This window comes from Gossypium arboreum, chromosome 6 (assembly GCF_025698485.1).
Source record: "Gossypium arboreum isolate Shixiya-1 chromosome 6, ASM2569848v2, whole genome shotgun sequence".
In the NCBI taxonomy this organism is placed as follows: domain Eukaryota; kingdom Viridiplantae; phylum Streptophyta; class Magnoliopsida; order Malvales; family Malvaceae; genus Gossypium; species Gossypium arboreum.
The window spans coordinates 2,621,332-2,633,141 of NC_069075.1; the positions used below are offsets into that span (position 1 = coordinate 2,621,332).

The 11,810-nt window shown below is 33.4% G+C and overlaps 2 protein-coding genes across 3 annotated transcripts; both read left to right on the top strand.

Moving 5' to 3' along the window:
- The first annotated feature begins 1,445 nt into the window (after positions 1 to 1,445).
- On the top strand, positions 1,446 to 5,022 carry LOC108486572 (PTI1-like tyrosine-protein kinase At3g15890). The gene is made up of 4 exons (XM_017790693.2): positions 1,446 to 2,045; positions 2,623 to 2,773; positions 3,739 to 4,001; positions 4,088 to 5,022. Exons 1-4 carry the CDS (start codon positions 2,002 to 2,004, stop codon positions 4,743 to 4,745), a joined length of 1,116 nt encoding a protein of 371 aa, XP_017646182.1. The 5' UTR covers positions 1,446 to 2,001; the 3' UTR covers positions 4,746 to 5,022.
- A 2,705-nt stretch (positions 5,023 to 7,727) lies between these two features.
- On the top strand, positions 7,728 to 11,386 carry LOC108486550 (E3 ubiquitin-protein ligase KEG-like). 2 transcript variants are annotated; one of them, XM_017790669.2, is made up of 6 exons: positions 7,728 to 7,804; positions 7,913 to 7,984; positions 9,101 to 9,471; positions 9,576 to 9,667; positions 9,743 to 10,216; positions 10,315 to 11,386. In XM_017790669.2, exons 3-6 carry the CDS (start codon positions 9,106 to 9,108, stop codon positions 11,225 to 11,227), a joined length of 1,845 nt encoding a protein of 614 aa, XP_017646158.1. In that variant the 5' UTR covers positions 7,728 to 7,804; positions 7,913 to 7,984; positions 9,101 to 9,105; the 3' UTR covers positions 11,228 to 11,386. The 2 variants fall into 2 exon arrangements, with proteins under 2 accessions (XP_017646158.1, XP_017646157.1); XM_017790668.2 differs by lacking the exon at positions 7,728 to 7,804 and having other exon boundaries at positions 7,812 to 7,984.
- The last annotated feature ends 424 nt before the right edge of the window (positions 11,387 to 11,810 follow it).

Below are 11,810 nucleotides of genomic sequence, written 5' to 3' on the forward strand. Positions count from 1 at the left end.
AATTTTAAATAAAAATTTTTCATTTTAAAGAGTCGAGCTACTTCCGGCCTCTCTTTAAATTTGCCTATGAATATAACTTATTTTTATTTGTGTAACACACTAAAGTTCTTGCTTGTTAAGTAAAAAGAGAAATTGCTGCGGATTATAACAATTCAGATGTGGCTGTCAGTGAAATCAGCCAATATGTTAAATTATATTAATCTCATGCGTGGCAATTACCTGTTTCATATGTGATTGTGACCTGCCCCATATGTTGTTTTTAATTTTTAATATATAAAATATAAATATATACAATAATTAATTATTATTAATAAAAAGGCCTTATCCTATTGTTTATTTCAAACATTTATATCTTTGGTCACTATAGGTGTTAGTTAAGAAAATTTTATTTCCAATTGAGTTTTAATTCGATTGATATAAATATTGTTGTTAATGTAAGAGGACATGGGTTCGAGCGCGTTGTAGCACATTATTCTCCTATTTATGGATTGGAGAGGAACTATAGGTAGTTTGAATTTGTCAATGCAAGAGGACGTAAGTTCGAGCATATTGTAGTGCATTATTCTCCTATTTATGTGTTGGAGAGAGATTATAGATAATTCGAGTCCCCATTTTATTGTTTTTGGTCGTTAAGAAAAAGAAATATAGCCCCAATCAAATATAAGTTCTTCACTAAAACTTTAATGGCTCGTCAATTGATGATTAATTTGTAAGGATAACGATAAGTCAAGGACTCAATGAGAAGTTATTTGACAATTTGTTATGGAAAGTAAAATAAAGAAATTAAAATAAAAATATAATTGATGTCTTTTTATTTTATGTTGAAAGAAGCAAAAAAAAGTGTATTAATTATTTATTTTATATTAATATAATTTTTAGAAAAAATAAAACCTTATTAATAAAACATAAAAATAAAAAATAATTTATTTTATAGTAAATCTATTTCTAGACGAGCTTTTGTTGACATGTTAGAAAAATGCATCCAACTAGAAGCGTTTTTTGAAATTTTTAAAGAAAACGCATCCAACAAGCGTACTTTCCCTGACATGCCAATAAAAGCTCATCCAACTAGACAAGCTTTCTGATAACTGTGCAGAAAGTGGACGAACTTTTGTTGACAATTATATAAAAAACGCGTCCAGTTAGACACACTTTTCATACTCACTCTCCCAAATTAACCTATTTGACCAATTAAAGAAAAAAAATGACATATATGACTAATCCGGCCTCGTTAATGATATTCAAATTATAAAATTTAATTTTTTTCTTTGAATTTTTAGGTGTTTTATTTTTATTAAAAATTATTAAAAATTTCTAAAAGTCAAGTGATTCTTCCAAATTAATGTAGTAGTAATTTTAATCAAAATTTAATTTATCTTATTTCAAAATTTAAATATTTTATATTACATTGAGTAATCATAAAGCTAATCAAATTTGAATGTCCTTTCCATATTTTCCCATTGGAGAAACTATGGAAACATGAATCTATGAAAATTGTTAAAAAAATGAAAAATAGTTGGAAAATGGGACCAAGTGGGTGCAATGTTGATATTTGAAAATTGAAAAAGAGAAAACCAGCTCCACCCCCCATTAACAAACCAGCCATTGCTGTAGCACCAACAGCATCCAATCTCATAAAGCAAAACCAAAGAGACAATCCTTCCCTTATACTCTTCTTCTTCTTCCTTTTCATTTCTTCTTCATCATCCCCTTTTTCACTTTAACTGAAAACTGCTGCAACATTCTCTTTTAAGCAAAAGCAAATCCCTCACCCCTCCCCCCCAAAAAAAAGAAATAATAATTTAACAAAACCCCAAAAAGAAAACCATGTTCTTCTGTAGCAATTCACTGCTCAAAAGCGTTATGTTTAGCATCTATTCAGAATCTGTTGCTTAGAAAGTGAAGAAGTTGAGAGTTAAACTAACAAGAGAAGAAAAAAAACCCAAGTCTTTGAAAGTGAAAAAGGGATTTAAGAAAGGGTTTGGGATCTTGGGTTTGATAATGGCGTTTTGTTCTATGATTTGTTGTGGGAAAGGTGTGGATCGGTAAGTTTATTATTAATTTACTATCTATTATCATTGTTTTATCGTTTTCTTTTTGGAGATTTTTATTTCCTTCGGAAGGTGTTTTCTTTTAGTGAATTTTGGTTTTAGATTCCTTTTTAGGGTTTGTAAAGGTTTAAGAAATCTGGGTTTTTTTTAGTTTTTGGAAAATATTTTCTGGGTACTGATTAGATTTTCATTTCCTTTTGTTGAAGAAGAAGAAGGTAACCTAAAGTTTTGAATTTTCCCCCTTTTGGAACTGTAATTTGAGAAAGAAAAATACTTATTTAAGCTTAAATGTTCATATTTAGGAGTAAAATTAACCAGGATATATTGTTCTTAATCTCATGAGAAAGGTGTCTTTTGAGTTTGACTGAAATTATGGATTTGAATGGTAAATCGTAAGAATGAAATGCATACATCATGAATAAATTAGTTAAGATCGAACATGTATTTCAAATTCGCATCTGATGTAACTGTGAATTTAAGAAAAATCATGAATGTCATTATCTCCAAAGCTACCTTAATGATGTTTCCGTGGGTCCGCCGTTTGGGTTTCAACCTCATATTGATTCTGCAGGAAGAAGGAGAAAGGAAAGAAGCAACCGACATGGCGGATTTTTTCGTTGAAAGAATTGCATTCAGCTACCAATAATTTTAATTATGATAACAAGCTTGGAGAAGGCGGATTTGGAAGTGTTTACTGGGGTCAGCTATGGGATGGATCACAGGTATATGAATAAAATTTTCCTTATGCATGATATGTTTATGTATTGGTTTTGGAATTTGACTTAATAGATTGTTGATCTGAAAAAATTGCGGTAATGGCCGCTGTTCTTTCGGGCACTGATCTTTAGTTCTGAATCTAGTTTACAATTTGTAAGAACTGATATAGTAGCATAAAGGAGCATCTGTTATACCTTATATGTTGCAATATTGAGTTCTTCGTTGAAAATACGATTTCAACTTCTCTAGGATGGGATTTGCATTGATGGCGGTGTTAAATATCATGCTATAATGACTGATCTTTGGTTGGTGGGTACTGGACTTTGCTGGACTCGTCTGTTTACAATTTGAAAGTTGAAATGGCAGTCTATCAATCTATGTTGTTGTACTATTCTTTTCTCTGGTTTGAGGTAGTATTAATGAATTGGGTTTTCAAGTAGTTCACTTGGAAAATAAAAATTGTTGAATGCGTGTCATAAATCATCGCACGGTCTCCTCAGTATTTGATGGAATTTTAGGTTTTCAAAATAGCATTGATCTTTCTCTAAACACATTCATGCTTGTAGGAGTGTCTCTATTTGCATGGCATCCGTAAATAGCCATTTGGATGATACCTTTATTTTGATTTCGTCCTTGTTCTTAGGGGTGAAGCCAAAATTTTTTAGAGGGACCGAATTTGAATTATAAATTTTTGAGTGAGCTAAAAATGTAAGTTTGTCATTGTATGGATGTAAAATTTACAATTTTTAAGCGATTAAACTATAAGCTATTTTTGTTTCCGGGAGGGCATAATTTAATTTAAATTTTAGGAAGGGCCGAAATTTAATTTTACTATTAAATTAACTTAAAATTTGGAAAATACTCAAGGAACTGAAGGGGCAATTTTTCATGTTTGGGGGGCCAAGGCCCCTGCCTGCTCCAATCTAGCTTTGCCCCCGCTCGTTCTTACCTTGAAATTATGTACTTGCAGATAGCAGTTAAGAGATTGAAAGTGTGGAGCAACAAAGCCGAAGTGGAATTTTCCGTTGAGGTCGAGATATTGGCGAGAGTCCGACACAAGAATCTGCTGAGTTTACGTGGATACTGTGCTGAAGGTCAAGAACGTCTGATTGTATACGACTACATGCCGAATTTGAGCTTGCTTTCACATCTTCATGGACACCATTCATCGGAATGTCTTCTTGATTGGACCCGAAGGATGAACATTGCTATTGGCTCTGCTGAGGGAATTGCGTAAGTGTTGGACCTGATTTTATTCTGTATTATAACTTGTTCTGACATGAATGTTAACCTCAACCTCGTTCAATTGATTGCGTCAGCTATCTTCATCACCATTCGACCCCACACATAATCCATAGAGACATCAAAGCTAGCAACGTGTTACTGGATTCAGAATTCCAGCCTCAAGTTGCTGATTTTGGGTTTGCTAAGTTTATCCCGGACGGTGCAACTCATGTCACTACTCGAGTCAAGGGTACCCTTGGCTATCTTGCTCCTGAATATGCTATGTTAGGAAAAGCCTCGGAGAGTTGCGATGTGTACAGCTTTGGTATTCTATTGCTAGAGCTTGCAAGTGGCAAGAAACCCCTCGAGAAAGTGAATAGAACAGTGAAGCGATCGATTTCCGAATGGGCACTGCCATTAGCTTGTGAAGGGAAGTTCGATGAAATGGCAGACCCGAAACTGAACGGGAAGTATGTGGAAGAGGAGTTAAAAAGGATCATCCTTGTCGCACTTGTTTGTGCCGATAATCGGCCAGACAAAAGACCTACCATGCTTGAAGTCCTCGAGCTACTCAAAGGTGAGTCCAAAGAGAAATTAACTGAACTAGAAAACAATGAACTATTTAAGACTCTGCAAACTGTTTGCGACGATGACGGGATAACAGCTGCCGAAGAGAACTCAGACATAATTAAGGAAGAGAAGGATTTGAAACCGGCGAAGGATTCCGAGCAGGAAAAGACTGAAGACGGGTGATGCTGTGGACAAAACCGAAGTATTTAGATGTGAAATTGTATGTGTAATTTGCTTTTTTTTGTTTTTGTATTGGCAATGGCTGTTTATTATTAGGATTGGCAGCAAAATTGGGGCATGTTGTAATATGGAAAGCATGTTTTTTTTATGAGTGGTAGAGGATCATGTTTAGGTTGTTTCATGTTTGGTCTTCAGTTTTAACTGATGCTTTTTGACAGACATTTTGAGTTACAATGATTATTGCTTTGTGAGATAAGCATTTGAAATGAGACCATCAAAATCCAACTTTTTTATTGTCTTTTTTCTATAATTTCTGTCAATTTCCAAAGTGATCCCTTAAAAAAAAAATAGAGTAATTTAATTTCTATTAATTCGAGAATTGATAACTAAAGACAAATGTTTTCTGTTAATTATACATAATTTTGACCGGTATAATAAGTTTAGTCCTCGATCTTTATATATTTTGAGAATAAATCTCAAAATTATATGTAAATTTTGATCAAATGTATAATATTATAGAGTAACATTGATTTAGTACAATTATAAATGTGATATTTTTATTTTGATTAAATTTTCTCATTTTATTAACACTATTATTTATGTGGTACTATTTTTTATCATTATAGTAGTGGAAAAATAATTTAAATTTATGCGAAAATATATTTTTATATTTTATGTGGAAACATTAAAACTTATTCTTTTTAGTTTAATAAAATGTCAACCAACAATTTCCACGTAATTTTAACGAAAATAGTGTTGTATAAATAATGTTGTAAGTGTTATGTGAAAATTAAATCAAAATTAAAGTTGTATATATAGAATTGCACCAAATCAAAGTTTGTTTATGATATTATATGTTGGATTAAAGTTCATATGTGCTTTTTGAGATTTATCCCTATATTTTGTGTAAATATTGACAGATTGTATAAATACTGTGTGTTAAATTTGTTAAATCGGGACTGGAGTGACCAAATATGTAAATGTTTTGAACTAAATTTATTTAATTAAAACCAAATTGATAAAATGCATAAATTTTGAGAATTAACATAAATATAATACAATTGACAAACAACAACTTGCCTTTTGGGGACTTCCCTTTCCCATACTTCATAACCCAGTTCAACACATCAGCCCAAGATTCATGCCACAAAAACTCTCCACATGCCAGCAAAATTCTCACCCAAAGCAGTTTAGACAAAGAACAAGAAGCAAATAAATGATATCTAAACTCATCCTGAATGCCTCATTCCGGAATTCTGAGTTTTTTGTAGGCAATCTGTCTTGGATTGCCAACCATGTGATGGATGCATGTCTTGAAATTGTAGGGCTCCCCCATACCACTCTATGCCAAGAAGTTTTGTCAAGCTTTTGTCATGTTCAATAGAGTGCTTTTCTCTGTCTTGAAATTAGTTATACCGTAATAATATTTTTATTTGAAATGTTTAATTTTTTTAATTTAACTCAAATAATTTCACTCTATTCGATTCGACTAAAATTTTATTTCACTCGACTTGATTAAATAAAAATTCAAATTGAATAATAAAATAGGACTTGTGAACTCGATTTCCTCGAAATTTTTTTTCACTCAAGGAGATTATTGGGCTGAAGATTAGAACACTCTTAATTGGGTTCCAACTTATTCAATATGTTCTGTTTAGTATGCAAAAATTATGGTACCATGTTTTTCTTCTTCCCTCTAAAGTTAATAAGCTGTGTAATTCTTCTCTTTGGAAAGGGTATAGCTTTCTGCTAAGGGTGCCAAAGCTAGTTTGGCTTTTGGTCTCAAGAACCTTTCGGTTTGGAACAAAGCTTGCATGATGAGATGTTTGTGGCTTATCCTAATCAAGGCTGGTTCTCTTTGGGTGGTTTGGTCTGATTTATATGTTCTCAAGGGTGCAAATATTTAGCAAGTACAGTCTCTACCTAAGCACAGCTGGGCTAGGAAGATGCTTTTAGAGCTTAGGGATGTTATGTTAACAGAATTTGGGAAAGAACTTGTTATGGTACTTTCTATCACCAGCTCAAAACTTGAATGGGCTTGGGCTAGATTTTATCGAGCTCGCATGGGACCGCATAGACACGTGTTAAATCTAGAGTAGAAAATATGTTAACATGCATGAGACTTACCTAATACGTCACATCAATGAATAATACTCATATCATATAAATAGACAAAATTATAGGGCTCCCCCATACCACTCATATCATTTTATTTATACCAATCTGTTATTTAAATTATTCGAGTTATTTGAATTATAAAATTCAACTTGACTTGAACTTGAAATTCGAATCAACTCAAATAATTTAAATAACTCGATTTAATTAACTAAAAATTTAATTTTTTTTCAATTTTTTATAATCAAATCGAATTTTACTTTCTCCTTATCTCCTCAATTATCGCCTAACATTTTATTGAATAAATCCAATATATTACCAATTATCAAGATAGATCTTAGGTTGTCTGTAGTAAAGACTAAAAGAATATTAAAGTCCCTTTAGATGGAGTTTTATTTATAGTGTGGTGACTTTAATTTTTTTTATTTTATATTATAATATCGTTATAATATTTAATTTTATATTTATTATTTTTTATATTAGGTGTAGCGTAAATTCAAAATAACCCTAATAAAACAAAATTGTGTTAACCGTAACTTTTGACAGTTTGGATAATTAAGAAAAGTTTAAATTTGATTAATTTTACTTTTAAATTTGATTTAAAATAAAAATAAAAATAAAAAATACTCAAGCTTGCTAAAACACAATCAATACAAAATGAAAAATTAAACCCTAAAAAGAGCCAACTTGATCCATGTTTTGAGCAAAAAGCCCAGAAATTTGGAAAATGATGATAAATACTAAGAAAACAAAATAAATACTAAAACAAATATATATATATATATACATAGGAAAATGAAGTGTTACTGTAACTTCCACGTATCTTTCAATGGAGGCACAGTGTTACTCACGTGGCACAAGAAGGTTCATCTTTAAAAGATCCAAATGACGTGGCAAGCAGATGATCCTCGCAGCACTCAATATTCCATGTTTCCAGCAGTAACAGAGTAACCAAACCTCTCTCCTCTTTTTATATTTTTTGAACTAGGAATCAAATTTGTCAATTTCCTTTAACTTCAATTCTACTTTAAAAAAATTCTTTATTTTTGTTTCAGCTATTGAAGTTCCGATTTCGCTTTGGGGAAGCCTCAACAGCCCTTTTTATCTTCCATTTTGTTGCTTGTGAGGTTTGTTTCCTGATAAACTGTAGGAAATAGAACTTTTTTATGTTTATAATTTTGGACTGTTTGTTTCCAGGGAATCAAAATCTGGGGAAAATACTTAATTTCTTGAAATGGGTTATTATCAAAATGATTTATTCTTTTGGGTTCTGCAAGTTTTTTTGACTATATATTTCATTCACGTTTGAAACTGTAGGGAAAAACCATTTTTTCCTCTTCAAATTTGAACTCTTAATTTCCAGGGAATAAAAAAAATCGGAGAAGGGATTTAATTTTTTGTAATGGGTTTCTACCAATTTATATTTTGGATTTCTAGGCAATAGATAATTTTGTTATGTATCGCTATAACATCAAAAACTGGATTTTGAGTTTATATATATATATACACACACTATATACACATATACATTTGATATGCTTAATTTGTTGAATTGGTATTCCCTTGAGAGTTAAAATAAGGAGGAGATGATTAAAGAAAATATAATAGTTTGTTTTCTTTCCTACAAATTGGTTTCATTGATTGTTAATCACTTAGCTGCCTTTGATTTTCTTTGTACTAAACTTTTAGTAAGAGCATGAGCAAATCATAATCTTAAAGAAATGATTATGAAGAAGAAAGGAGGTTTATTTGTTTTCTATTCCTAGCTTTTTTATTATCAAATGGATTTAGGGCATCAAATTGGGTAACATAGTATTAAAGCTCCTAAAATATATGCCAATGGTGCATTAAGTTCTTTAGGTCATGAGTATCCAGATTCGAGACCAATCATGCACAATTATATGTATAGGTCTTTGAGGCTCATCATGTGTGGGCTTTAGTCTAGTTTGTCCAGTTTATTTTATTGGCTTTAGTCCGGATTGTATCAATTCTTAGTCGGTTTGTAATGGTTTACTTCTACTTGCGGTTACTCAAACAAGTCTGTTTATATTAGTTTGATACATGTGGTTACTCAGATTTGTTGTACTTATTGCAACACTTCAGAAAAGTATACCGACCCCATGTTTGGCCTTTGGTTATTGGTCATGGATGTGTGCGTGGCAGTGGTTTGCTCCTACTATTGGTGTGCGGGTAGTACAAAGAAAAACTATGTTCTTTACTTTTTCTTATACCATGTTGTGTAGGAGGAATGCCTCAACAGATAAAAGCACCCAAGCAGGTCCCTTCCTTTGAGTATGAACTTTTTGAAGGGGACCCTGACCTGCTTAGGACTGTTGTGGCTACACCAACTCAAACTGCACCATGGATTGACCCTTCCTCATTGAAACTGAAGCATAGGATCGGTCGAGGACCTTTTGGCGACATTTGGCTAGCTACTCACCATCAATCAGGTTTTGATTTTCAAGAATATCATGAAGTTGCAGTTAAGATGTTGCATCCATTGAAGCAAGAACATATGCAAAAGTTCATTGATAAGTTTGAAAAGTTGTTCTTGAAGTGTAGAGAGCTCCCTGGTGTTTGTTGGTTGCATGGTGTCTCTGTTGTAAATGGAAAGGTGACCTTTGCATACACACACACACACATATGTATATGTATGTATGTATGTATGTATGTATGTATATATGTATGTTCATTCTAACACAGTATTTGATTTTACAGATTTCCATTGCTATGAGATTTTATGAAGGATCTGTGGGTGATCAAATGGCTCAATCAAAAGGAGGCAAGCTCTCACTGCCTGATGTCTTAAGGTAATAAATTGTTATACATATTTCTACGCTGTGAAGCACGGAGTGCCATTAAATCGAGCTCCTTGATATTTACAGGTATGGGAGCCAATTAGCAAAAGGGCTCATCCAGTTACACTCAATAGGGTTGTTGGTTCTCAATATGAAGCCTTCCAATTTCCTTATAAGTGATCATGATCAATTAGTTCTTGGAGATTTTGGAATCCCTTATCTACTTCTCGGGATTCCGTTCTCCGACTCTGATATGGCACTTAGGCTTGGAACTCCTAACTACATGGCTCCAGAACAGTGGGATCCTGAAGTACGAGGTCCTTTATCTTTGGAGACCGATGTTTGGGGATTTGGGTGTAGTGTAGTGGAAATGTTGACCGGTGTTCAGCCATGGTTTGGGAAATCGTCTGAAGAAATTTATCACTCGGTTGTGGTTAGGAAAGAAAAACCACATGTACCGAGTGGCTTGCCTCCAGCTGTTGAACATGTTATCAATGGTTGCTTTGAGTACGATCTTAGAAATAGACCGTTGGTTTCAGACCTTTTACTTGTCTTTGAAAGGTATGTGCTTTTCACCTTTCTTTTAGATTCAACGGTTTATTATATTTTCATGAGAATAGCATATTTTAACCACTGATATTTTGAGGCTCGATTTGCAGCTCACAAAATGCTATTCATGGTGATGGAGGATGGGTTGGCCTCGGAAGCCGACCAATCAAAGAAAAATCAGTTGGTAATGGTTACACCACTTGGTATCTCTCCAAGGATCATCTTCAAGTGGGCGATACAGTTCGGTCAAGAAGCCCTCTGAATGCCCGCAGACCTCATACCGTGGATGTTCGGGAAGGAACTATTGTTGGTTTAGATGGTGATGCTGATAAGAATAGCTTTGCTCTGGTGAAAGTTCCCGGAATGCACAATGCTCTCCGAGTCCAGGAGTCAACACTCGAGAGGGTCACATTTGGTTTTGCTGTTGGTGACTGGGTCCGCTTGAAACAAGAAACCAATTCCCATTCTCCTGTGGGAATACTACATGCTGTGCAGCGCGACGGAGCCGTCTCAGTGGGATTTTTAGGATTAGAGACTCTCTGGGTAGGCAAGGCTTATCAGCTTCAAATGGCTGAACCTTACTATGTCGGGCAGTTTGTGCGGCTCAAACCAAATGTGGTTACTCCTCGGTTCGAATGGCCACGGAAGAGTGGAGGAACATGGTGCAGTGGAAGAATTTCAGAAATACTTCCAAACGGGTGCCTCGTTGTAGAGTTTCCAGGTAGATTTGTTCTCGGAAACGAACCCAACAGATTCCTAGCCGACCCCAACGAAGTGGAATCGGTGTCCTTCGATACTTGTCCTGGTATAGTCGAGAAATACCATCATGTTGAGGATTTCCATTGGGCAGTGAGACCACTGGCAATTGCCTTTGGTTTATTTACAGCCATGAAGCTCACTATATTGATGGGGCGCGGGATAAGCGCACGACTGAAGAAAAACCGGCCGAATAGCCAAGACAGTGGTGACCGGAAGTCGGGATGGAGGAGGATATTTAGAGATGCTAGTTCCACCACCAAGTAAATTAAGGAAGAAGTGTTAATCTAAGATGAAACAAAGCACATATAAATAAGGTTGTGAATAAGTAGCAGACAAAGGTGTGTAAATATATGTGACGAAGTCTGAATGTGTTTGAAAATGGGATGACATTGAGATTGCTTGCTTGTATAGGCATTTTCAATATGCCCATTCTGGTTTTAACTAATTTTTTAAAATCCATAAATATATAAAAATAGATAGGAAAAATCATTAAAAAGTAAGGAAATAATAATACAAATATATAAATATATAAATTATACAAATATTTAAATTAATTTAAATCCGATTTAATTAATTTTATCGACTTAAGTGAATCAATTTCCTTTTTAATTGAATATTCTCCATTTATGTAAATTAAAAGTTTTAATTATTTGTTTTATATTTAAAATAAAATTTGTCGTATTTTAAATTGATAGGGTAAAAATATTCGGTTGAATATTTACATGCATTAATGAATTCAACATTATTAAAATATAAACATAGATAATATATAAAAGGAATTTAAATACATTTTATATTACTGTTTAATTATAGATTTTACAAATGCACTTTTATTATTTAAAAATTT

Excerpts from the sequence above, each read along its gene's own strand:
- LOC108486572 (XM_017790693.2), top strand. The coding sequence starts at position 2,002 with ATGGCGTTTTGTTCTATGATTTGTTGTGGGAAAGGTGTGGATCG. Across the intron at positions 2,774-3,738 it reads AGCTATGGGATGGATCACAG|ATAGCAGTTAAGAGATTGAA; the intron begins GTATATGAATAA and ends ATGTACTTGCAG. Across the intron at positions 4,002-4,087 it reads GGCTCTGCTGAGGGAATTGC|CTATCTTCATCACCATTCGA; the intron begins GTAAGTGTTGGA and ends TGATTGCGTCAG.
- LOC108486550 (XM_017790669.2), top strand. The coding sequence starts at position 9,106 with ATGCCTCAACAGATAAAAGCACCCAAGCAGGTCCCTTCCTTTGAGTAT. Across the intron at positions 9,668-9,742 it reads TCACTGCCTGATGTCTTAAG|GTATGGGAGCCAATTAGCAA; the intron begins GTAATAAATTGT and ends TGATATTTACAG. Across the intron at positions 10,217-10,314 it reads CTTTTACTTGTCTTTGAAAG|CTCACAAAATGCTATTCATG; the intron begins GTATGTGCTTTT and ends CTCGATTTGCAG.